At 40.0% G+C, this 22876-nt stretch overlaps 1 protein-coding gene and 1 long non-coding RNA gene across 3 annotated transcripts in view; one reads left to right on the top strand and one right to left on the bottom strand.

The window, feature by feature from the left end:
* The window catches only part of LOC145942675 (retina and anterior neural fold homeobox protein 2), a 45254-nt gene extending 33446 nt beyond the window's left edge, over positions 1–11808 (bottom strand). For both annotated transcript variants that reach the window (XM_083049620.1, XM_083049621.1), the window contains exon 1: positions 10743–11808. In XM_083049620.1, coding sequence (XP_082905746.1) covers positions 10743–10917 — 175 coding nt within the window. In that variant the 5' untranslated portion in view covers positions 10918–11808. The remainder of the gene's footprint in view (positions 1–10742) is intronic.
* The window catches only part of LOC145942937 (uncharacterized), a 64393-nt gene that overhangs the window by 37364 nt on the left and 4153 nt on the right, over positions 1–22876 (top strand). The gene's annotated exons all lie outside the window — the stretch shown is intronic.

The raw sequence follows: 22876 nt of genomic DNA, 5'->3' as shown, positions 1-22876 counted from the left end.
GAGGTAAACGAATTGATTCCAACAAATATACGAGCTTTCGTATCAGTCGCGGACGATGATATCCCCGACTGCCAACCAAATTAATTAACGTTCCAGCATTTGTTAAAGGAGAATCGCACTTTGGCGATATAAAACGAGAAGCCGGTCAACCGTCAATCAAATGTCAAGATGGTCGCATAAAACCGATGAATCTTGGCATTTTTTTAGACATTCGTAATCCAATATTATTTTGCAATGACAACTTTTTTCGAGCGGTTATCGGATCATCTGCTTATCATTAAGTCAGTTAGTCAGTTCGATATCTCGGGGACAACCGACAGAAGCTTGAAATTCCCTCTCGTAATGTCGTTATATCGCGATACGTTTCTCGCCATCGCTCATCCGCGAATTTGTAATCGCGCAAAACAGTTAACAGATCGTTTATGAGGCAAGAATGAATAATGCGAAAATTGCGCGAGATCAACGAATATCAAGGATAAAGGAGGATAGACGCGCGATGATTTTGTAAACGCCGCGCGGAATATGGATATTAGAGTTGTGCCGCGTATTTAATTGAATTTCCTGCCCAATATTGATACGCCCAGCGCGGTATTCATAATCAAAGACTAGATGCCCAAAATGTATTAGTATTTCGATCCATGCTATTTTAGTTAGCTCGCCTGCGAAAAGATGACATAATCAAAATCGTTAAATCCGCGGCGCGGATAATACAGCCTCTAACGAATACGTTTAAATGTATAGTGACATATCACAATTCTATTATATTTCAGCGTAAATTACAATTCAATTTTACTCCATTTAAAGTGTCATTTTTTCAAGATTTTCAAAATTCTTACTTTTGGGTTTTATTATACGACATTTATAGCTGCAAATAAATTTTATTTTTTGAATTAGGTCATCAGTATTGTATTATATGCAATTGCATTTTAATTACGTCAATCCTTATCGAGACGGTAATTTTTTTTTGCGAATGGTTTGCTAATTTTATAAATGTTTCTCGGACGCACGACTAAGAGAATTTCTTATGAGAAACACGATGAAGATTTCTTCATGGATACTGCTCGATATTCGGTGCAGGATATACCACGCCGTCGTTTGTACTTAAGCACGGCTGTCGATTCGGAATCTAATTTCCTTGATCGGGCGTAGGAAGGAGACGGAGGAGCGAGACAAGGAAAGATGGAGAACAGGAGGGGAAATAAGAGAAAGAGGAAAGGTATGTGCCGTCACATAGAGGGCTTAGCTCGCCGACCAAAGAGGATTACAGAATTTGTCTTCTCGTGGACCATCACCGGTGTCGTTCCTTCTTTTCCCTCCTCTTTCCTCCCTCTCTTTCTTTTTCTCGCTTTCTCTTTCTTCCCGCTCTCTCTCCCATCCCGACTCTTTCAGTTTTTATCTCCGGAACGAAACGCAATGGCCACTTTGCGCGGCACAAAGTTTCGACGGAAATTTCTTCGTAAAAGCCACTGTCACCTGTCGCGCTCTTTAATCCGACGCACGTATCGATCCTCGGAGAGGTGTCTCCGCCCGCGACGCGGTGCTCTTTTACCCGTTCGAGACACGGCGGACGAGTGTTTTTATTACCGCGTTAGAGAAACGGTAGTACTTAACGTCGGCCAATACCTTCCAGCAAATTTAATTTATTTAAAGCACTCGGATCATCGGGAGCTGTTAGTCCAGTTAATTGACGGGGGATTAATAAAGCGAGAGAGAGAAAGAGAGAGATATGAAATGGAGAGAGCGTGTAAATTAGCGAACTGGTTTCTGATCGATATCTCCGGGCGAGGTTTTCCTTTATTGGCGCAAGCGAATGTAAACGGGTTATCTTTCCTCCTTTCGAATAGTCGTTACATTAAAACTCCCAAGTCTGTAATAAATTAAATTTCAGGATGACCGATGCCGATCTCTAGCAACGATAATCGCGTTAATAAAACTCACAGCGTATGAGTAAATTATTTTGTAAGTTGGCGTAAAGGGTCTTTAATCGCGGCAGTTCTTTGTCCTCGTTATTACAACACGTTTATACAGACACCATAAGATGTTTACGAGGAAACGACAGAACGGAAGAGAGCGCGCTTAATCTTTGCCCCCTATGCAAGATAGATATCGGATTCGTTGATTATTATTCGCGTACCGGTATCGAATTATTATATCGTCGAATACGTGTATCTCAATAAAGCTTCAAGTAAGGTTCTTAAGCTGTCATCGGGTTCTTGTCGCGAAGGATAGAATTTCCGTCTAAACGGGTCAACGTACGCATCTCCCTCGGATAGTCGAGAAAATGCTAAGAAATGTGCAACGAGGAACACTTGAATGAAATTCAGTTCAACATTTTCGAAATATGTGTGGCAAAATAAAATAATGTACAATTGATATCTAACTTTCAAAATTTGGTTTAGAAAAACACTTATCCTTAAAATATAAATTGGAAAATAGATGATAAAAATTAAGGTGTCGCATTTACATTATTCTTTCTCCACTTCAAAATGAAAAGAATAAAGACACTCTTTTATATTGTCTTTAAATTAATTTTATTCAATCCAAAATTTATTTCCTTGGGTCTAAAACATATTTTCTAAATCCGCCACTGCGTCCAATTAATTCTCAGCGTCGGACAATCTTGTCAATCTCACGTTGACGTTCGTCTAATCGAGCGGCTGCAACCATCGCCGATGGCTATCTGCTTGACGGACGCTGGTTTTTCGATATTTCACAGCACGTGTCGCCCCGGTAATTCCCGGCGAAGTTGACACTTGGCAATTACACTAAAATTTGCGCGGCCGACCTTTCGGGAGCGGATGTAGCCGCACGTTAAGACGCCGGAGTAGGGAGAAAAACGACATCATTTATTTTGTTTACGTTCCTTTCGCGCGCGATTTATGGATATGCATTCTTGACTGTGCCTTCGTTATAATAGTAATCAACGCGGGCGGCCCCTCGTTATCGTTACTAGTTAATAATTTAATTGTTCGGTGGCGTGCGCTGGCTTTATTGGGATATCTCTGCCGACATCGCGCCGTGTCGCATACAATATATGCGTGTATGTACACACATGTGCGTGTCTGCTTTATGAGCCAGTCAGAAAGGTCTCTCGTACGCGTGTAATATGCGTACACGTGTGCACGCACGCATGCACGCACGTATGCACCCATATGTAAAGTGACTGACGGTTCGCACACATATGCGCGCGCGTCCTGAATTATCCAGGCGTCAATATTAATCGTGGTAATGACGTACCGATTGCTAATCGCTGCACAAATTACGCCAATACTGCACCGCGAGCGTCTCTCTACTTCCTCCATGCCTACCTATGTACATATATCCATCTGTAGCCCTCTCTCTCCCATCCTTGCTCGCGTTCATATCCCTCTCTGTCTTCTACGATGTGGTACACATATATTCCCTATATATCTACGTCTATATATGCAGATTTCCGTCTCGGCGTAGTCGACTATCGATCACGAGGCACTTCGACATCCGAGCGCAGTAAAATAGATTCCACGATGCCCGGTGTACGATTGATCGGCGACACCTGTGTGCCAATTACCACTCACAAGCTTTGATCCAACGGTAATCCGGTTAAATCGGCGCGGAATGGTACGATGCGAGTCACGCGTTCTCATCTCGTACTCTTGCGAAAAAGAAAGAGAATTTGGCGAAAAAAAATGCACTCCTTCGCTGAAATCTCGACTGGATCAATCGGTCTCGCAACAATTTTTGTTGCAAAGATTGTCGGAGAGAAAAAATATTTACAACGAAAATATTGATTCGAATACATACGTAAATAAAACAACGTCTTTCGCGATCTATTTAGTGGTGGCATATTCTTTGTTGCAAAAATTAACAAAAAAAATCTCCTAAAAAATAATATCCAGACATAGATTATTTTCGCAATTAATTAATCATTCTTATTTGCTGCTTTCTAAATAATGGTTATCTGCATTTATTATATTGGGGAAATTTGTGTCTATTTATTGCCGCCATTAATTAATTTCGATGCCAATTGAAGCGCTTACAATTGATCAATGATTGTTTTCCTTCAACGTGTTCGTTTCTCTTGCGATTTATTTGCGATCGAATCACAAGTGCGAAATGTTTGCAGCCGAAAAACGACGGTGGCCCCAGCAATAAACAGAGTATAAAATTACACGTAATCGTCGATGCCCCTCAACTACCCTGGTTGCGCACCCGCGTGTTGTCACGCGATCGAAATTGCTCCCCCTAACAAAGCGCTTTTACGTGCGGCGCTCTGGCCCGACGCGACGCGACGCCCTTACGTTACGTCTCTTGTAGAAAGTTGGGGGAAGAGGGTATACATTTTTGTGATATAGACATTACCGATGGTGCATTAAGATATTTAGTGTTAGAGGTCTAAGATATAAATTGATTCTACGCGAATTCTCGTTTAAAACGCGCTACCGAAAATTTTAACTTAAAAAAGTCTCCGCGAAAGGCATTTAATATTTATTTGGAAGGATAAAAAATTAAATTAAAAGAAAAATAAAAGAAGAAAAATTGCGTGTGAGCGAGCGATACTACACTCTGCTCTTTGAGATCTTTCGAATCTCGAAGTATAAAAAAAAGTCAAACAAAAGATACACATACGTTAAACGAACGATGATATGTCGAATAAACGTATAACGTTGTAAATTAATATAGATATTGATTTATGTTCCGGTTATGCTTACTGCAAAATGTAGATGTTGCATTTTAAGTTGCAGTTATAAATTGATAAATGTAGGTAGATCGTATATCAGAGCCCGCGATCAGATTAGCGTCAATTTAGCGATATAAAAGCTAGGTCGTAAATATTTCCTACAAGCTTGAATCAGATGGAGCGGTATTATTACACATATACATACACGCGATAAATAATGAAATTGTGATAACGCGAGTCATGTCACCGACAGAAATACGAATTTTTTTTTCGAAGAGAGAATATGTGAAACAACGAAATATTTATTCGCAAGATAATTGTTTTGCCAAAGTATTCTGGGTATGTATTTGCGGACGTAATTTATCCGAGTCTCTGTTTGACGGAATAATTAATACTAGCACTCTCTTGTGTCGCGAACAGCTTTGCAAATTTATGTTGAAAAATATAATTTGATTGTTACATAATTATTCATTGACATTTTATTTCATGAAGAAGTTATTTAACTTCTTACACTTTAAAACACAATACATACTTTGTACTAATTCTATTTTATTGAAAGATAGAGAGAGAGATGAAAGAGAGAATGGTGAATTGATCAAACTTTTTTAGATTAGTCAATTTTGTTCTGCGCACGAACTATTCTGATATTATTTATTAAAGAGAGATAACATACGCACACATACACATACACGTTCGAGATGGTTGCGAATAATTTGTCGCGGTAATTTATCGTAATTAGCATAGATATTATCAGTCGCGCGTACGATTAATTACAGCTCGGGGAAGATGACTTGGTATCGGGAATTGAATTAGACAGAATAATTGTGAAACTTGCGAGGCAGATGATGAAATTACGAAGCGGAAAGTTAATGACGTTAGTACGGCGTTAAAAGGAATTAGACAGACATTGGTGGGAAACTCTCGTAATATACGACGAAGAATTAATACGAAGTGTGTTAACATCGCTGTTCATATCACGTCGCGGGATTGACTTCGCGCACTGAAAGCGATTTTACATTTGTCCAACTAATACGTCGTTTAATTGACTTATTTTACCATTATTCATCTTACACTTTCTATCCTTTCTATCGATTGATAAAAAAGACAAGTTGCAATATTTCCTTTTAATATTGTGTGTAATGATTAGACAAATTATATGTAAAAGCAGAGAATTATTTTTGAACGGTGAGCTCTTTGATTTAAATAAGAAGAGAAAATTATTTGCATAGCAAGATAATGTTTGATTAACAGGCGTATCAATATGATATAAAAATATTCATTAAATTACATTCATTTTTATAAAAAAAAAAAAAATAGTTATGCAGGGAAATAATAAAAACAAATTTTGAAAAATGTTATTCATTCTTAAAATGTACGAAAATACAAATAATTATCTCATAATGAAACTTTATATTTATCGAGAGATTAATTTCAATTTTCTTTAAATAAAATTTCGTTGTCTTAATTTTTTAAAGATTATATCAACATATTTTCCAAATATTACACATATATTTATATTTTTTGTGTGTGTAATGTTATGATTATATTTGCTGTAAAGTAAATATGAAAAAAATCGATTGTAAAGTGTATACATATACCGGATACGAGAATACTATGTATGACGGGATCTGCAAATAAAGAGACATGAACCGTTTCCGTTCATCTATTCTAATTTCGAAAGCAATTTATTCTTAATGCGATCTGGCTTTATTTTAAGAATCCAGAAGCTAAAACAAGAGGTTGACAAATACTAAAATCACAATATGACACGTGTACAAATAACGCGTATCGCGTCCGCGCACACGTCGCGACAACGATCGTTATTTATTCCAGCGAGTTAATTTCGATCAATCGCGGTTGCACGGTAGACAAGCGATTCTCGCCGAGGATAACAGACCTGTTAGCCTCGTGTGTTAAGATTGGTAGAGAAAGAAGAAGAGAAGGAGAGGAGCAGGGGGAAGATGATCAGGGAGAGACAAGGAGAGGAGGACGAGGCAGGCACGATCCATTAGTAGGCACGTCAATTCACCTCTTAAGAAGCGACTTAAAGCCGCTTCCACCTATCTCTTCTTCCCCATTTTTCTATCTTTTTTTTATCTTTTTCTCTCCTTCTACGTTCTTCTTCATACTTATTAGTGGCGGCTGGCGCTCTCGTCTTTACCTCCTTATTTTCCTCGCGCGCGCGCGCGCGCACGGTATCATAATTAATGATAATTCGATTAGCAGGACAAGATTGGGTCCTGGCTAAGCAGCCTCCGTCTCTTTCTTGATACATTTCTCTTGCGGTTGGTCTTTCCACTCTTCTCCCCCTTTTGGGACCCTCTCCATAGTTTTCACCAAAAACGATCGGCGTAAATCCTCGGGAATAAACGCCGATGATTAATCCTCCGTCGAACATATTAGACTTGACAGGCTTATTCAGATTTGTTATAGTTCGAAATCAGATAAGAGCGACTTTATACATTTACTTTTTCAAATTGATGTGATTTCTTTTCGTTCGTGTTCACTCTCAACAGGATTATGTGTCGTTTAGGTTTAGGAATATTTAATAAAAATTGTTATCTCACACACAATAAAAATATATACTGTATATATAAAACGATAAGTCTTTTATAATACCGATGCTGCATGATGATATTTAATCTATTTTTTTTTCTTTCAATTAAGAATTAATCAAGACTTGCGCACAAATTGCTTTTACCGAAACATAAATGGTTGGTAATTTATATATCGAACCAAATAATATTAAATTATGTTACGTGTATATGATTTAATTATAATTAAATGTGTATTTGATTTAATTAGCATTAGCAAAAATTAATTTCATATAGATATTTCACTGAATTTCTAATGAAAATTATAATATGCTCTATACAGACTATTATAAAAACTATTATTACACGAGAGAGATATACATATAAATATACACGATATTAAAAATTGTCGAAAATGTCGATCTATCGACGACGCTCGTTCTTCGTTGTGGAAATAAATAAAAAAAATGTGCACTTTGACAATGTTAATTTATACTGCTTATAGAAATGATATTCGATATATAATTGTTTGCCCATTTTTTCCCGCTCGTATATCCACCAATAATGGCAGCGCCGGCACAAAATTGTTTTGTCGATTCCGACCCTTCCGCCGAAAGTGTTGCGTCGATAACTCGCGCTCTCTCACCCCGCGCGCATTTTCAGAATGACACGAACGACAGTTCGCGGGCAGCGTAGGCGAGCCACGTAGAGAGACGAGAGTGTCTCGAAACAGGAATTATCGGATATACGTACATACGTTTCGTATATATGTATGTATGTAATCCGGGCCGGGATCGGTTTCGATCGCTCGATTTGGCTTCGACGGCAAATTAGCGCGCGTCCGTCTCTAATATACGGAGCGAACGAGATTCCGTCGCGAGATACTAACGATTTTCCAATTATACGCTAACGTTTGCAAGACTCAGGCGAGAGCCCTCGCCATACCAAACGCCCCCGTGAAACACGCGGAATTACACGTGCGGCAGGTGTGCGATCCGGTTTCCGCGCGGGAAACTGACGTCAACACCTATATCCTTGGAACGATCGGACCTTAGACAATAATATATTATCCGAGACCTTTCTCTACGCGCTTTATTTTAATGAGACGCGAAGCTAATGGAATATAAAATTAGAATTTCACAATATTATATTCCAAAATATGCGTGTGGGTTGTTCGCGTTGATAATGGTATCGATTCTTTTTCATCCCGCGTGTCCATTCATATCGTGTCATCTAGAATTTTTATCAAAACGTTTCGTTGAAACATAAAAAAGATATAATTATCCTGTTCTAATTTAGAGAATTAAATGCGTTTGTGCCATTAAGTCCCAATCTTTAATTGAATTAAAGATAGTGAAAAATGAATTAAAGATACTCATTTGTTCTTTTCTCTTTCATCTCTGCAGGATATTTTAATATTGAATGAAATAATAATGAAAGAATTTAGGGAAATTTCTCTATATTTTTATAGAGATTGCATTTAAATGTATTAAACATTGATGATTAATATCATATGTGGCCAGGCTTCAAAAATGTTTAGTTCGTCAATCGTTTAATTATCGATATATGAATCATTGATATATAGAGAGGTATTGATTCGAATTATTTCGATGTAATGAAAATGAAATAGCGATTGTGCTTTTATATTAGGATAAATTCCTATCAGGCTATTGCGAAAAATAGCATGAATTAAATAATGGAACGCATAAATAACTTACGAAAGTGAAAAAGGTAGCATGCAGTGAAATTGATTTCATCAGTATGGTAAAAAATCACGCAACAAACATGTGATTACTATCTAAAATAGCACATATTTGTATTATTAATGCGTTATTTTACTGAACCACAATAGTTTATAATCGTGAAATGTATATCTGAGTGTTATACTATAACTATATATTTTTTATAAAATAATTTATATTTTTTATATCATTATATATGCTAAAAATACAAATATATAAAAATATTTTAAGCTACAAAAACAAAAAATTATTTTGCAATAGAAAATCTTAGTTCCATATACACTATGTATAAATTATTGTACGAACGCGAAGAAGTTTACAATTAGATAAATGAATAAAACAATGTGCATTAATAATTTTAAAATTGTAAAATAAATAACATTTTTAAATAACTATATATTTATATTAATTTACGATGAATTGATAATAGCGCTCTTTCTCTCTATTAATTTTATTATTAAATAATTATCATGTTATATATGTGAATTAATTAATGAGCGCATTAATTATTTTTTCGACTTCTTGCTATTTGTCGCGTTCACTTTTCGATTGTTTTTTCTAAATCTTGTCCTCGGAATTGAGGCGGTCGCACAACTGCAGCGATAATTAATTGAAACTCGATCAAATTGCATTACTGCCCGTGACTGCCAGATAGGATGGCAAAGCTAATTCGCGGCGCTTGATCGTGCCTGTCCGGCAGGAGAGCAAGATTCAATGGACGGACAGTGAAATGGTTTAGTCTACTAATCGAATTAACCCGTAAATGTGAAAAAATGATCGGTCTTCGTGAAAAACTACACGCGGCCGTCGGTGCCGAATTTCATTCTCCCGTCAGGACTATTGATTTTTTTGTTTTGGGGCAATGATATCACGAGAGTTTTTCTATCCAAATGTATTTAAATGTGAGTTATCTTGTTCATTCTTAAGTGCGCACAAAATAAAAAGATAAAAAAATTAAACACTAATAAATGATTGATAAACGAGTCATAAAATATGTAATAAATATCTAATTAATGACGGAGCGCGATATGGAAGGAGTGATTAATGAACTGCAGGGTAGATAAACTTGAAGGAAAATAATTGGAAGGGATGGATGATTAAAATTGTATCGTTAATTCGAAAAGTAGGATGAGTTATTTTATAATTTGGAAATTAATGTGCTTTGCACATGTTACTTTAGAATGGAGAAGGAAACTCTGCATTAGGACGTTATTTCTGCGTCGATCAATCCGACGGCACGAGAAAATGATAAGCTCTTTCAGAATTCTGACAGTTAAACGTAGAGACAAATTTAAGAAACAAAAACGTTGGTTTAGCGGACAATACGAGATTTAGTTTTTGCTGTTTACCGAACTCGAAGACGACTGACTAGCGAGGGTAAACAGCGCGATAATATCTATCCGAGATAAACGCAAATTGTGTTGTAAATTCCGAAGAAATTTACATTTTTTTCTTGTTACAAAAATTGAGCGATTTGAACGTATTGCGAATACATATGCAGGTTTACACGATAATATTTGGTCTCAGATTTTGAGACAAATTTCAAGGACTCTCTTTCAAAGTAAATATTAATATTTTAGTGAGTGAGAGCTAAATCTTTAACGTAATTTTAACATATTAATTTTAGCAGAATATATAACTAGAAAGAATAATAATTATTTTTATATTTTAAACAACACAGGAAATAAATAAATTTCGAAATTTTGCAGAGTTTCATTAAAGTAAGATATTAAAATCGTATCTAAAGGAGAATATAAAAATAATTCTGCATGTTTTATATGAACATTAGTAATAGTGAAAGTGTGGTACCAGTGTTTTCTTGCGTGTCGCGATTTGTATCCTCCATCTCCTGATGAATTCTTTTATGACTGGCCAATCCAAGAATCGCATCGATGCTGTGTCTCGGGGTGCTACTGGCTGGTTTCGGTAAGACGATGTCCTGACTGTTTTGAGAAGCCGTATCAACCAGCTGCTGAGAATCCATCGTCGAGAACTCGTACACGGGACTCCTCGCAGAGATTGCTTCGAGCTGGACCACCCTCTTACCGGTTAAGGATCCCTCGAATGATTCTATAGGTTCGCTACAGCTCGATGATCGCGCGACGAAACTCTTTAGCACACGTGTTCTTCACACTAAAGTACATCTCGAGTAACATCGCGTACCGCTTGTTTGAGGGGGAAGGGGAATCAATCAGTTCCAATAATGTTTATAAAACTGAGAGAAAAGCCAGATTCAAATAAATGTGCATGCAGATTCAAAATCTTTGTTTCTCTGTGAGACTGTCTTCGAATATTAAAACTACGTCAATCAGTTGACGAGATCATGTCCGCGGAATTAAATTGGATCTTAGATGCATCCACTCTGGGGTGTATTCGTTCATTCAATACGGAGATTCAAAACTTCATAATGAATCCCCGTCGTCACTTATCACCTCTTCACAAATCATGGCACTCTCATTAACATTTTCTGTCGACGAAACTGACTTGTCTCTTCTAACATCAGTCAACGATAAGAGATAGATGTTCACCGAAATTTTCCAGAACGTTCATCGCCAGTCCTAGTCTTAATTTCCAAGAACGATACGTTTCTTTGCTATTGTTTATCGACTTCAGATTATCGTCCAAAATCCAGAGCTTTTTAACGGGAGTTTCTTGAATGTTTCTACGTTCACTGCGATCGCCTATTTAGATCGGAGAAAAGTGACAGAGAGGAAATGTATCCTTCGATCTCTCGACGGAATGACATCCGACCTCGTCCTTGTTCATTCACTTTCGCAGGCGTTAGATGGAATCTTCCCCGTCGAAGCTCTTGAGCGTGCGTCGTGTCAACGAGGACTAGCCGGCCGTCGTCTATCGGGGTGGCCTTTGTTGCAGCTGTACACAACTACTCCCGGAGAGACTACTCGCCGTCGAAAGAGGTGGTCCGGGCGGCAGCTTTGCGAGGCGTGGCTCGATTCGACGAATCGGCGGGGTTGTTCGTCGAATCCGTGGCCAATCGCGACTAGGATACGGGAACATGGCGAGATCAGTGGTGCTCAATCGAGGGGTTTTGATGGTAACCCTCTCTCTTAGATGGGGTAGCCGCAGGGTTGAGGAGGGCGGACGGACTTCCATGACGCGTCTCGACCCCACCAGGGTCTGTACGTGCGAGCGTCACGAGGGTAGCGTGCACGTATGTATGTGTATGTCCTTGCGAATGTACGTGTACCTATAGGGGACAGACGCACACGAGCGAGCAAACTCGCGCGCACACGCGCACCACGAAGGGGTGGTTCACCTAAACAGAGGCGGATGGTACACACACGCGGCCGGAGTGGGTTGATTCTTGCGGCGGATTCTGGCATCCCCTGTAATTGCCAGAAATGAGGTAAAGCTTACCGCTTATACGCCGAGCCTCCTACGCTTCTGGATGCCCCGCAGATTCGCGGGGACCTTACGCCCTGCTTTTGTCCACGTTGCATTCTATGCACCCTCTCGACTCGCATCGAAAGGAAAGTTTATGATGGCGTGATTCGTTTTCATTAAGGGGAAGAGATTAAAAATCCTTGATGTAACCGACAAAGTTGACGACTTTAACTTTAACGTGTTGCTGCAAGGATGTAAAATTCAATATTGCGTTTTTATTACGTTGAGTTTACCGAAGTTTTTTCCTGTTTTTTAAGAAAAACCGAAGAATATATATATATATATATATATATAGTATATATCGCATTCGCGTCAAGTGACCTTTTCGATAGCGTGGTATTCATTTCGCGGCTATTTTACCGCGTTGGACAAACAAAAATATTATTCTTGCATGAACGTCATTGGGAAATTTCGCGCGATACAATGAAGTAAAGCCTCGTTTATATTTTATTGGCTGTAGTCGAAGCGTTGGTATATTTACGTAATGTTAATTTGATGATCACACACGTATATTGTAACATTTTGCGCGTGTACAATCTCGGCATCGCTCGCGCAAACGTCACAAATTGAAATAAATTGTCTCATTCTACAAGTTTAAAAACAAATATCATGTTTGCAAATAAATTCGGAATGACCATCCGGGACAACTGTATATTCTTTGTCAACCTTAAGATTTAATATTGTCACTTATATCGTAAGCTATCAAAAATCTTAAATCAATCCTACGTTTCAATGTTATTGTAAAAAAATCGCTCGTACGATCGGACGGGGATTTACTTCCGTGAAAATAGTGTTTGGAGAGATTTTTCTTTTTTTTACCGTTATTTCCTTTCGCAAATCCCCTTCTCCCTTCCCCGAATTAGCTTCGCGACAAAGAGACGAGAAGTGGACGTTTTCCGGTTACCAGAATGGCGGATCCGGGGTTGGAAATTGTTTCTTTTTTTTTCGCCGGCGCGCCGGCCGAAAACCGTGCGCACAAAACGAATCCCCGTTTCCCATTCCGCGTTCGATTCCGCGTATCGTCGTTACCATTTGGCGTTTTAGCCCGGGGGGAAGTGTACGCCCACAAAACCGCGCCACAAAAGATATCCGCCTGTAGCGAAACAGTAGCTACTCAAAATCGATCCGGCTAAATCGAGGCAAATTATACGTTTGCGGACGAGAGGACTCGCGTTCTCCTTCCGTTATAGAAAAAGGGCCCCCGCACCGCATCGCGCCGAAAATTCGCCACCGTTATAATCCGATATTGCGCGTTGCACCTCGCGAGAAAAAAGAAGTCGCACTCTTGGTAACGAGAATGAGTCACAATGGTATTGATATTGCTTTTATTCGTTAGGCATGCATTTAAAGTGGCTTTTTAAAATTTCAGTCGTAATAAATAAAAATTTTAATAAATCTTATTTTTACAGCATCTTTCTTTCTATAAACGAAATACATTTTCTCCTTCATTTGTATTCAGTAAACAGTAAATAAAAAATAAGAGAAAAAATTCTTTTTACTCTACAGATTATTAGAAAATAAATTTTGAAAATTAAAATTATATAACTTAATTATATGCATTTATATAAATGAGATAAAAGTTTATATGCAACTGTCTTGGGAGCATCAAAACTTCCTTGCTTTTTTCTGATTACTTTGCTGTCATATTTTGAAGAAAGTATTTTAATAATGTTCTTTAAAAATCAATAAAATGGACAGGCGCAGGCTATGTGAGAGATAATAAAATTGAGATCAGTTTAATTGCAACAATAGCACATCCATTCACCTGGCGTTTCAAAGATCATTCGAAAGCGATATTCCCACGTGCTTTTTCGGGCGTGCATTGTACTCGTACACGCGCGCGAAACAATTTCGCCATTTTTCATCGGCGCTCAATCTCCGTTACGAATCTGGCTCGCGGCCCCGGTGGGGCGAGGAAAGCTTTTAGGTCCCGCAGAAATCAGATCACGAGTTGCATTTAACCGGATCCCACTTACCGCGATAAATATCTAACGGTGGAGAGCGAGAGGGATCGGGCCGAGTTTTAGATCGGCGCGTTTACGCCGGTTCTGTCCCGGCTCCGCTTTCCCGGGGCACTTAGCTCCAGTTTTAGCTAATTTCTTAGACAGCGATCTTTTAGCGAGCTCTTAAGAGGGCCCGAAGTAAAGCCAGGTAGCTAGCTGCGCCGTCCGTTAAACGTTTCGACTTAAATCGAGGGATGACTGACGGCTGACTAACGATTTTTTTAGAAGACAAACGGGAGCTGCGAGAGAGAAAGGGAGACGATTGACGCATATAATTTCATGCCATGGAGAGATACGAATGACTGTCGCTTATTGAAAAGCAAGATATTCGTAAGATTGATATGGATATGATGCAGAGAAATCAAATCACTATTTAATTAAATAATCAAATTAACATATTTTAAATTTCCAAAGTGTTATGAGGATATATTCACAATAATTTTTTAAGATTAAAAATTTCAAATATCAATTTTTATCTATTTCTATACGCCTTTCAAATTTGATCTAAAATAAATTTAAGCTTAAGATTATAATAAAATCTGTAATCAAAATTATATAAACATGTTAATTAAAGATACATTGCATTGAAAATAGTTGTCAAGAAAATGAGTAAGTTTAAAAAATGAGATTAATATCTTGCAATATTTTTTATAAATATAGCTAAAATCTATTCGTGGAAATTAATAAATTTTTTATTTTTCATAATTGCATAACCTACTCAAATCTTTGAAATGTAAATGTAGCTGTAAAAAAAGTATATAATTACTCGATATTTTTATACATCATTGAAACGATAATATCTATATGAATATACTACATTCCGCAGAATAAAAGGAATTCGATACCACCTCAAAGCGACGTTTCAAACTATATAAACTCGCTATTCTTCTCCTATCATCCACGGTCCATCGAAAGTGGATCGGCCCGAAATTATCGTAAATTCGGTTTCTGTGTATATCCAGATTTCCCTATTCGATGCTCCTCGACTGTGTCATTGTAGCGTGTTCTTAGATCCGTCATCGGTTCCTATCGTTCGCTCACAATGGCGCGTGTCCGGCCGTCGAAAGGAGCAGCATGCACACACTTCTTTCGAGAAGAATTGTTTGCAAATCTGACGCGAGTCTCTCTCTCTCTCGACGAGCTACAAAGGGAGAACCGCTCCTCGTGTCCCATTCTTGTGCCTTCGCGAGAGACTGCAGCTGCCCACACTGGACCCGCGATGATCGAGATAAGTCTAATTTCGTTTCGGCGGTCCCCGAAAATCCGCTCCAATTTTCTCTCCCGAAATCCTCCCCGCTCTCTCTTTTTCACGAGACTCTCCTCAGAGAGGTGCGAATCAAGACACAGAGCGCGGGATAAAAGACGGGATTCTAGGGTGCGCAGCTCCGTTTCTAGAGCGAGTCCCACCGCGAGAGATTCATTGGATTCTGCTATGAGAGAGAAGCTTGTTTGGGTCCCCGGTAGCCGTTCTCGTGTAGCTGTTTTCGTTACCATTGTAAAGCGGTCAGACGGATTTCACGACAGGTTTTGGGAAAACTCGCAGCGGGTGGCGCTCTTTGAGGTCGGATCTGCGGATTTCTATCGTCTGATCCGTTGTGTACAACGAGTATACAAGTGAAATACTCCGCGAGGATTTGTTCGTTCGCTCGTGCAGCCCTGCTCGCGAGAGGGAGGAAGCGAGGACGTTTCGCGAAGTGAACCGAGTCTCGTCTGAAGTAAAATTTTCTAGCGGGCTGAGAAATTGGCTAGAACGCATGTACACGTTGACGACACATTAGCGTTAGAATATTCGAGGGTGTTTTTCTTTCTCTGTCAAAGTATATCTCGTAATATATATGTACAAACGCATCAAATTTTTATCAATGGGTAAAATTTTCAACCCCCGGTCTCGTGTAAAACGCAAAATATCAATTATCGCAGTGTGCAACAAGAAAATGTTATTTCCAGCCACGATGAGAACCGCTGGGACTGCATATCCAGAGAGCAAATTACGTTTGCAGCCCACAGGACAGAGTAGCGCATCCTCCCTCTGTCCCTCTCCTTGCAGAGAGCATTTGCTCCATCCGACCTTCGCTTTCCTCTCTCCATCTCTCTCTCTCACCCCCTTTCACCCCCTCTCACCCCCTCTCTCTCTCTGTTCAATTTTGCTTCCTCTGCTTTCCTCTTGCCGCTTTCATCCTATCAGCTCTTTCTCTTCCCTCTCTCGTCAATCGTCTCTCTCTCTCTCTGCCCATATTCCTCCCGCTCTCCTCCCCGGCGGCTCCGCCGTGGTACTCCAGCTTAATTAACTGTGTATACACTGCAGTCAACTCCTACCGTTGTCTTGCTCCCGCCAATTGGAGCTCGGGCCCGAGTCCTCTCGTGCCTCCACACGCCCGCAACGCCGACACACGCCGGGGGTATCCTCCGTTTAATTCTCGCGGCATGATTTCATCAAGTCAACCATCTCTGTGCCGTCTCGCTTGCTCTTTCTCTTTCTGTCTCTCTCTCTCAATCTCTCTTTCTCTCTCAGTGTCTCGTTCTCTTTCTCTCTGTTTCTCGCACTCGTGCAGTAACTTCTCATTTTAGAAGCACCTCACGGCCTTCACTGCCGTGACGAAGATTATCGTTACCGTAACGAGATAATCCAGTGTGCAATTTAGCGTCGATTATTGTACATTTTATCGGCTCGCACGTGAATTAATATCTCACGAACCGTCGGAATGAGGAGGACGCAGGAGGACGAGCTGCGACCAGTCTAAAAGAGAGATCTTTTTTTTTACTAGCTCTTGTATAAATGATATATACGATTCTCATTGGTTGGGCCGCACGTTCTTTTGTATGTCGAATTAACAGATTCACGAGTGTGTGTGCTTGAATTTTCAGCCAGCGCGGGATGTGAATTGAAATTGCGAAATTCATTGAATAAAGCCTCTACATTTCTCATTAGAATCGTCTATATAGATCAAAGCTCTTCGTTATTTTCAATTAAACAGTGGCGGATTTATGGATAAGCGGTCTAAGCTTTACGGTCTATATTATGAAAAAGGGCTCTCGAATCCTACGAATTTATATATACATATTCGCATTTATTTTCTAAAAAATTTTCCGTCCGAGAAAGTAAAAGAACGGATCAAGGGCAGAAAAATAAAGTATTAATCCAACTCTGACATTTAACTTTACTCTCTTTGTGGGCGTACAATTCGCTCGGTATACGAGAGTTAATTACAGTAGCATATTAATACATGGCGTATATAATGCGGCGCGATTTTAAAGACATTACCCAGAATTTAATCATTATTCTTTAACGAATGTCGCTTGATTTCTACGTTCTGACTTTTCTCAGATAGAGATATACGTATTTATAGCGCGTATCGTGTCCGTGTATCGATACAAGAAACATAGATTCGCGATGCGTCTCTCCAGGACGCGTGGGCAGCTATTTCGGCCAACTCTGCGTCAAACTGCGAAGCAACGCGGAATAAACCAGCGTTAAACGACGTAGAAGCCAACCACGTTGCTTCTGCGCTATGAGTCGTCCCGACTCTCCATGAAAGCGCGGCTCGAAATCTCTTCGACGCCGGCGTCGCTCGCGTCCTCTGCTCCCCTTTCACCCCGTACCCTCTGCTTTCCGACCCCTCCCGTCGTTTCGTCGCGATGAAGACGGGGGAGGACGCGCGCGCGGGATGGTGGAGGATTTGGCGTGTACAAAAAGCACAAAATTAAATTTCGCTCCCCTCGCGCACGCAATATACGAGCCTTGGTTATACGACGGCCGGGATGGGGGACGTGAGGTCTCTCTCTCCAATGGCGTTTAGCGGTACGTTAACTATCATTCGGTCTCGCCCTGGGGCCAATTCGCTAACCCGTGTTTACCGATGCCCAGGGCGCTGTTAAATAAACTACGGGGACCGTGGATCTGGGGTCAGGCGGCCGTACGCGCGATTAAAAGCGTATAGCCGTCAAGAGACGCGGGCTTCGAGAAGGCAATGTCGGACGAGGCGGCACGAGAGTTCCAAGATCGAGGGGATGATTTAAATTCGCGGCGGTGCGATCCAAAGGGCCCGAAGGATCCAAAATTCACAAAGGTCCCAACTTTTCGAAAAGCTCATTCCGAGATTCGTTCGAAAAAAGAACCAAAGAACGCATATAAATTAGCTAACAAAGGGTAAAATTCTTTGTACCATTGAGATATTATCTTTATTATTAAATACACATTTTTTGTCGCAGCTTTTACTATTTATAGCGCGTGTGAACAGAAGTAAAAAGTAAAATGTATGTGTGTATGTACCCCGGTAAGACTGCTGGATACAGAGAAGTCTAAGGGCGCGTTATCAGATTTAAAATCGATTACGACAAACCTTTATCGTAAAATCGGATCGCTGCAGATAGACCACCCTTGCTTCCTGCTGCGTACATATGCCCAGGATACATGGCACAACTAGGTAAGGCGTGCGTTGGAAGTTGCGACGTATTTATCTCTGTTGGATACCTTTGTAGCCGATACGAGAGTACCCTTTCGGGCCATGTGTTCCGTTTACTCCAACTCTCCTCTCACTTGCTCTTTAGCCGCAAACATTGTTAGCTGCAGTAGTATTAACCGACGTTATACGAGACATTCGTGTAAGATAATGTTCCGAATATTAAGAGTACAGCGTAATAAAATCTACATAAAATTGTTGCACGTTAATACGATCTATTTTAACATATCTTTAAAGTGCAAATTATTATAAAAAATGTTTTAAACGTCTCTATATATTATATACAATATGTATTTTAGATATTGAAAATCTCTCTTAAACTACTTTTATAAGATCTATTATCTTTACATTGTGTTATCAGAAAAATATTAAAACATGTTTCATATAAAATACTCGCGCATGCTAAATCTTTATTGTATATTATATACATCCCCATTATAGAAACAATATATATAATATATATAAATAATTTATTTAAAGAATAAAAATTTCTTTCCCTTTTGTTTCAGCGAAATTTTATCTCGCGCAGACATTCTATCACAATATTCCGAGTATTCTGCAATATCTAACTCTAATGATTTGGAGTTAGTGACTCCGACGAAGGTTAACATTTCTTCTTCGCAAACTCCCTCCCTTCCTCGCCCTCTCAATCAAGTGTGAAAACTTCATACCGCGGTAGTCGCTCCATCTTCTCCTTTTTCTCCCTCGGCTCCCCGTCGTCGCCGAGGACTCCCACCTTGAAACCCCTTATCCAGGATACGTGGTGCATGGCTGGCTCAAATCCCGGCGCAGTTGTGTATCGGGATTCGAGCGGAAGGCGCGGTAAGACGAGGGTGAGACGAGCGAGCGAGCGCCCCACGCCAGCCATGTTTGCGGGTTTATAAATTGGGTTCAGCGCTGGGGATTTTTCTATTAGGACAAAATTGGTTCTTTCAACCGCCACCAGAGCGGTCGACCCACCCCCAGATCCCTCCCTCCCATCGATCCACGCTTTTCCACACTCGCCGCGACTCGCGTCGATCCTCTCTTTCTCGCCCTCCCTTCTTCCCCTTTTTCTTCTCTTTTTCCCCGAGCACTTCCATCTTTGTCCTCCTCCCTGTCACGTCCTCTTCGTCTCTTTTGCGCGACCGAGAGCCAGGGGGATGATGGGTGATTTGCCAGGGGCTGGTGCACCGGTCCAGGAGGAGGGGTGGAACGTTCGCGGGAGGGCAGGACGCGCTCCAGGGGAGGGATGCTCGTGGCAGCTCTCAAAAGTCGATATTTCCGTCACTGGTGTTATCGATGTTTCCTACATTCTGTGTCCAGCGTCACCATAAACGAGGTTACCGATCAAAGTGGCGCCGGCATCGTCGGCCGCGGCGTCTCTCTCTTAGGTACGCGCGGATGTTGTTACGGTACGGCGATTTCATTCGTCGCAATTGGGATAATGCTGCACGTGGATTATTTTGTCTAGCGTTTATCGCAACTAATTACGTTAGAACGTAATTAATATAATCTTGAAAAAAAAACACATTACAAATTCTCACCCCTTTACCTTGAGCATGATCGATATTTAATTATACGAAGAAGAATTAATTTTCTTAACTTACATTAATTGCGAGAAAAAAATATTTGAATTTTTTATTTATTTTTCTGCGTTATTATAAATATTGTAGAACATAAAAAAATAAAAAATATGTAACTATATTCTGTCAATTAGAAGCAAATGATATAGCATGTAAAATACATATCTTATACACGTGAAGCGAAATAATTGATACTTTCGTCGAGATCTTATCAAACCTGTCGGTGCGAAAGAATTTAGAAATCGCGGCAGCTCGACAACTGTGTCTCGTTAATTTCGTCGTTCGCACTTAGCGCGAGCACACGGCTTCCAATAAGAAAATTTAATTAACCACGCACTCTGCTCCGGGCGGGAATTAATTAGATCTCGCCGTGTAATTAACGGGAACGCGATTGTTCGCGATACTCTCGTGCTTAAGTGACGCCTGCCACTATCTCTCTCCTCTCGTCCCTCTCGCTTCTCTCGTTCCTCTCGGGGCTCTAATTAGCCATCGCCATTTTTCCATCGGGCAGCCCATTATCGGCCATTGAGGCAAGAGCGGGGTAAGCCGGAATAGAAGTTTAATGAAGTTTACCGCGGCAACGAGATGATTTCACGAATACCCCCGAAATGGGAACACACCTATATTTCGCGATGTCATAAACCCGATGTGACGTGCAACGACGGCCGAATCGACCGCATTTATCTCCGTAATCGGTAAAACGATTGGCGGGTCTCCGCGTAAATCACGCTCGTGTTTTCTCGAAACGATTCTTCCCAGGTAGCATTTTGCGAGCGGGATAATAACGATTCCTGGTAATAGCGGTCGTCGCGGTTCCATTTGCCTCTCGTTGCAAAATTTTGCGTTTTGCATTTTATCACACCAACGTTATATATTTCGCTTATCATTTTCTGCATAATTTTACTTTTTTTTTTACGTCAATTTTTTTCTCGACTCATTATTCCGCATTATACCATTGCATTATGCGCATAAACTATAACTACTTATCGCTCATAAGAGTTATTTTTTTTTTCGAGATAGTCACATTAAAATTAATGTTATTTTTGTACTTATTGGCACGACGCGACATAAAAAATTTTTTTGTCAATTTAAATGTGAAATTACATAATTTGGTATGTGATGACGAAGCGTATAATATTGATTCAGAAATTTATATTTAAATTAATAATTATCATACCTCCAAGTATAATAATGATACAAAAATTTTATCTCAAATTTCCCCAGCGAAATATTCTTTGCAAATTGTTATTGAATCGTCGAACGTGTATCATGTTTTAGAATCTCATTTATCATAAAGTTAGACAAGTTTAAAACATTGTAACAATTTTGCATTAATACAGTTACGATTACTAAACAAAAATGCGCGAAACAAAATTAAAGCTGAACGCAAGAACCCAGGGTTAATCAAAATCAGTTTACAAAGGATAGAGAGAGGGAAGAATGGAGATATTCTATGTCTATTGAGAAACACTTATTAATTCGCTCGGAGAATTCGATAAGCTTCTGTAATCTCGAAAAGTCGGTTCTCCGATCTCTCAGGGCGTTCTTCGACGCCCATGTTCGCTCTTTGTTCTCGACCGGGCGAGCGTAATGCGTGCGATATGCGACAGGCAGACTAAACGAGAGCGAACGATTGCGAAGCTCTCCCAGGGTGAAATTATTCGATTTGTCGCGACAGCGCAGCACGAGATGTGCGTAAACGCGGTAGTATATACGTCCGGGGTTGACGAGCGATGGAGGGCCGCCGGCGCCGTAAGAGAACGACGGCGGCTTGGTCATTTGGCTTGACTTCATAAGTCATTAGAATCAGCCCCGAATCGAGTCGTTTGCAGCAAAACACTCAGTACGCGTACGGGAAGTTACGTATGCACGTACAGGGTGTCCCGGAATAAATCATTAAATTTCGACGAAAAATTCACGGTGAATTATTCCTTCACGCGATTATCTCTCTGCGACTTTTGACATTTCACATTCTTATTAACAAAAGGAGGCTCTATTAATGATCACTTGAAACTGACGGACGAAGGTCACTAACTTGCGCCCCTCAAATTTAAATTCGTGATAAGTTGTGTGTAAGATAAAAAATATTGATCTCTTTCTCTCTTTCGACATTTTAATTATACGTACAAATTTATTGCGAAAAATAATCGAAAAGAACTGTATATAAAATATTATTCGAAAATTCTGAGACACTGTGTATAACTGACGGACTTTAGGCGGGAGAAGAACGCGGGGTGCGCCTAACCAAATTACATCAATCCCATTTCACATCGTTTTGACATGGCAATTGAATTGAGTCTCGCGCAACTGTTGTGTTTTTGGTCGCGCGGAGGAGCAGCTCTGAAGATGACGGGGGTTGTTGAGATCGAGAAGGAAAAGCAAGTGGTACCGATTCCATAGCACAGATAACAAAGCAACTAACGATCGAATACAGCTTTCTGTCTCTTTTTTTGTCTGCCTAACAAACTTAAAATATTTGTAATGTAAAAAGGTCTTTACGAAGTGTGTTC

The sequence above is a fragment of the Prenolepis imparis genome, unplaced genomic scaffold (assembly GCF_030444845.1).
Source record: "Prenolepis imparis isolate NDT839.2.m4 unplaced genomic scaffold, iyPreImpa1.0 SCAF_11, whole genome shotgun sequence".
NCBI lineage: Eukaryota > Metazoa > Arthropoda > Insecta > Hymenoptera > Formicidae > Prenolepis > Prenolepis imparis.
This window is presented reverse-complemented; position numbering and strand designations above follow the sequence as displayed.